Source organism: Gavialis gangeticus, unplaced genomic scaffold (assembly GCF_001723915.1).
Source record: "Gavialis gangeticus isolate Ggan-Ray unplaced genomic scaffold, GavGan_comp1, whole genome shotgun sequence".
NCBI classification, from domain to species: domain Eukaryota; kingdom Metazoa; phylum Chordata; order Crocodylia; family Gavialidae; genus Gavialis; species Gavialis gangeticus.
Window position 1 is genome coordinate 15,230,449 of NW_017729027.1, and position 4,329 is coordinate 15,234,777.

At 39.2% G+C, this 4,329-nt stretch overlaps 1 protein-coding gene across 1 annotated transcript in view; it reads left to right on the forward strand.

The window, feature by feature from the left end:
- The window catches only part of COL12A1 (collagen type XII alpha 1 chain), a 163,009-nt gene that overhangs the window by 107,445 nt on the left and 51,235 nt on the right, over window positions 1-4,329 (forward strand). Inside the window, exons 47-49 of the mRNA XM_019520465.1 lie at window positions 2,347-2,511; window positions 3,520-3,558; window positions 3,671-3,809. Of these exons, the coding sequence (XP_019376010.1) occupies window positions 2,347-2,511; window positions 3,520-3,558; window positions 3,671-3,809 (343 nt within the window). The remainder of the gene's footprint in view (window positions 1-2,346; window positions 2,512-3,519; window positions 3,559-3,670; window positions 3,810-4,329) is intronic.

A 4,329-nucleotide genomic window follows, 5' to 3' on the forward strand; every position in this document is an offset into this window, starting at 1 on the left:
GATACACTGCTACTCAGTTTTATTAGGCTACTGTGCATTAAGCATCTTGTGTAGGTGCAAGGCTACTGAGATGCATTCTAATTTCAGAGGATGATCTGGAATTGCTCAAGCTATTTTAAGAATGTTAAGACTCACCGTCCTCTTCCTTCTCATTAAACAGGTGGCTTAAACAGTTGGGCATTCCCCCTGGGTCTATATTACCCACTGGGCACGTCTGCACGAGATGCTATGTTGCCGTAGTGACAAGTTACATCTGTGGGCATGAACTGTGACACCGATGCTACTGTGCAGTAGCAAAGAGCTACCCATTAGAGTCTGGGTGGGGACAATATCCCGCTGCCTGGGCAGCAGGGAGCTCCCAGCACCCACTCTCCAATCACAATCACGGAGTAGGGACTGGGAGCTTGTTCCCAGCCTCTACCCCATGATCACAGAGTTGGGAACAGACTGGGAGCTTGTTCCCAGCCCTAGCTCTGTAATTGTAGAGCAGAGCTGGTGCTGGGAACAGGCTGGGAGCTTGTGGAGCTGGGGCTGGGAATAGGCAGAGCTGGGAGAGCTGGAACCAAACTCTTATGGATTGTGGAGCTGGGACTGGAAACAAACTCCCAGCCCCCACTCCATAGTTGTGGAGCTGGGGCTGGGAGCTCCCTGCATGGGGGGGGAGCTCCCTGTCCAGCCTGGAGCTGGCTAGGACCTGTCCCTGATCAGGACAGGTTATGGCCAGAACATCTGTCTCCTAGTTCTGTGCTCCCTGCAAGCTTCTGGTCTAGCACCCTGGGGGAGCCTAGAGCTCACTCCCTCCAGCCCTGCACCAGCCCCCTGCAGCAGCTGGGGTGGGGTGGGATGGGAGCAAGCTGCTGACAGGAACAGCAAATCTACTTACTTTTAGACAGAGACAGAAAAGAGTCAGATTTTTTGCAGTGTCATAGAACTGATGATGTTTTGTGTGAAAGACTGAAGCATCTGTGGTACTACAGCTGTGGGTGTGGATGATGGGTCTAGGAGGCTGTTCTTCACAAACCAGCATCTATGAAGAAAAGAGATTGTTCTGAAAGAGAGAAGAGAAACTTCATTTAAACCATGCAGGGCTTTAATTATGTCATAGGAAATCCAAAGTACATGTCAGAAAGACAGTCATATTCAAATATGTAGAACAGAAGGTGGAAGGGAGAAGATCTGAACATTGTTTTCAAATCTATGATAAGTAATGATCATGAATAGATGCGTTAGCCAGGAGTGGGAGGACAACTGGAGAAAAGCAAGAAACCAAGTCCTTACTTGCAGATGCCAAAAAATAGAGAGAAAGAGGACACCCAAAAATGGTATCTGAAAGAGATGAGAAAAAGGAGAGGAGTCTAGGATGAGTGGATGATAAACTGAGTCAGTAGAAGGAGAACATTTTCTTTATGCATTTTTAAAAGTAGCGCTTAATTATTTTAATTAACTTATTTTTGCGGCAATCCTGAAGTACTATGCTTTTCATTTCTTTCAGACCTTCTTGTTAATCTGTTTTCAGTGTTTCTTTTGACAAAATTAAACTGTACACAGGAAAACAGCACATTTGTTTCTTGGTATCAGGAGGAGTTCAAGGTTATTGTTTGATGCCAGAAACATTAGGGCTTATAATTTAACCATCTTTTGGTCCCAATTAAATAAGAACAGCTAAATTGTTCTTTGGCATGAATTTCTTCACCTTCTTCATATGAAAAAGACATGTTCTTGATAATATGCAATTCTCTTCTTGATGCAAAGGAACTACTTGTATATTTTTAATTTAAAATATTTAGGTATCACAACACACCTTTTCCTTGGGAGTCTGTTTGTTTAGAAAGAAGAAGAATGTATAGAAAGATTCTTTAGGGGTACTTCAAACAGTCTTATGCATCTGAACGACTTCTTGAAAGACCTTGCCTCATCTGCAAAGCATGCACCCTTTATGTAACATTTTTCCCAGTGGATTATTTAGTTTTCTTCTGTTGTATGTGAGCAAATATAGTACTTAGAACTCAATTAAAATAATCTTGTACTGAGTTAGCTGGATTTTGTATTCACATAACACAAAATAATGTAATTCTAAATGGGTAGGTTATGGTTTTGATTTACTGAGTTAATTGTAGTGTATAAACATGCATGTTCATTTTGGGTGGAGATAGGTGCAGCAACTATATCAGTGTAGATACAAGCTGTTAAGATGCGACTGTTACATCTTCATGATCCTGTAGGATATAAGTGTAGCAAAACCACTCAATTTAACCTTGTTTCTGTTGAGGTCAAAATTGTGACAGTTTAGCTAAAATATGTTAGTCCAACCCCTTTATTTTCATGTAATAAGTGTTACTTTTACAGGTTTTAGTGTCTTCGTTGTTGGTGTGGCTGATGTGGACTACAATGAGCTAGCAAAAATTGCTAGCAAACCCAGTGAACGTCATGTATTTATTGTTGACGACTTTGATGAATTTGAAAAGATTCAAGATAATCTCCTCACCTTTGTCTGTGAGACTGCTACCTCAAGTAAGTAAAAGACAACATTTCCACTCCAAAATTAATAAATCTGACAAAACAGTGTCCTCTCTTATATTCCACCCTGATCCTTACCATCAGCTGAGATCAACCTCCTCCTGCAAGTACCATCTATTCACCAAATTTTTGTGGTAAAAACACATGGTAGCTTCTCCTCTTCTCTTTTGGGAGTGGCAGCATATACACCTAATAAATTAACAAATAATTAACAAATAAATGCTTTTACAGCTGTCATGTCCAGGTTCTCAATTTATACCTTTTGAAAATATTTCGAAAAAAGCAAAGACATTTCTCTGCTTGGAAATAGTTATTTGAAGCAGTTATTATAATTGTATAGATTTTAATGTGTTATAAGGTGAATATATGATAAGAGATAATTATTTTTCTTTGAAGAAGACATAGATTGGTGACAAATGTGGACTGCCGGCTATGACAAATGCTCACTTTATCACTGGTCTGGGCAGCTCTAAGGTTATAGCTAAATAGTGTGAAGTGTCACTTCTTTAAAGATCTAAAATAAAGTTCATCTGTTTACATATGTGGAGTCCTTTTAAAATGAGAGAAATTCTCATGCCTGTCATATGCAAATATGTGTCCTGTCAGTGCCTCATCCACATGCTGCACAAATCCCCAATTTTTCCCTGTGAATCTGATGCAGTCTGGCTCATACATAAAGAACCATGGAAAAGATTGTGTCATTTTCCTAAATTGTTTGTATGAATTACGCTCTTAAAATATTCTTGAGGTTTATCTTTTATTCCACATCATGAAAATAGTACATTATAATGTAGCATGAATAAAGATTTGAACAAATTCCCACATATACTAATCTTCTGTTTGGCTTTGATCACAAACAGAAAATGATTATTATACTTGCAGATGTCTACTGGTAATTAGCAGTAGTTCAAACTTTGGTAAATTAGATCTTTTGATATAGCTGTGCATTCATATTTCTCTGAAATGTATATATTTTAAAATAAGTTGTTTCATTTATTTCAGCTTGCCCTCTCATTTACTTGGAGGGATACACTTCACCTGGTAAGAATTCTTATATAAATATTCTAGCATAGGATAATTCTAAAGCTTTTTTTCCATTTATTGCAATGTCATTAAATACTATAAATTGCTTTCCCCCCCACTCAATATAAAGGTTTCAAGATGCTGGAATCATATAACCTAACAGAGAAGCATTTTGCTTCTGTACAAGGAGTATCATTGGAAACAGGATCTTTCCCTAGCTATGTGGCATATAGACTCCATAAAAATGCCTTTATCACCCAGCCAGCACGGTAAGTTATCTGTTTAAACTGTTTTCCTAGAAGAGTTTCTATATAGAACAAGAGGGTGGGGGAGGATTAATAAAATTTACAGCTAATGTTATTAACACCTGCAAGAGGATACTCCAAGAAATAGGTTCCACAATTACACATGTTATTCTCTTTGGGCATTTGTAGTTGATACAGGGGTTTAATTCTCCCTAAATTGAAGTGGTTAGTTTGCTGTACCCCAAAGTCATTCTGGACCCATACCTGTTGTGGAGAGGATGAAGATGGGCTTGAGAGGATGGAGTTGAGCATTTTGCCGTGGTTGTAGGAGACAGGACTAGGAACAATGGACTCAAATTGAAGCAGAGAAAATTTAGATTGGAGATCAGGAGGAACTTTCTGATTGTGAGGGCTGGAAGTGCTATTCTAAGCACTGGAATAGGCTGCCTAGAGAATTTGTGGAATCTGTATTCCTGAAAGTTTTCAAGAGCAGGTTAGACAGATGCTTGGCTGGGATGGTTTAGTTGGGGATGATCCTGCCTTG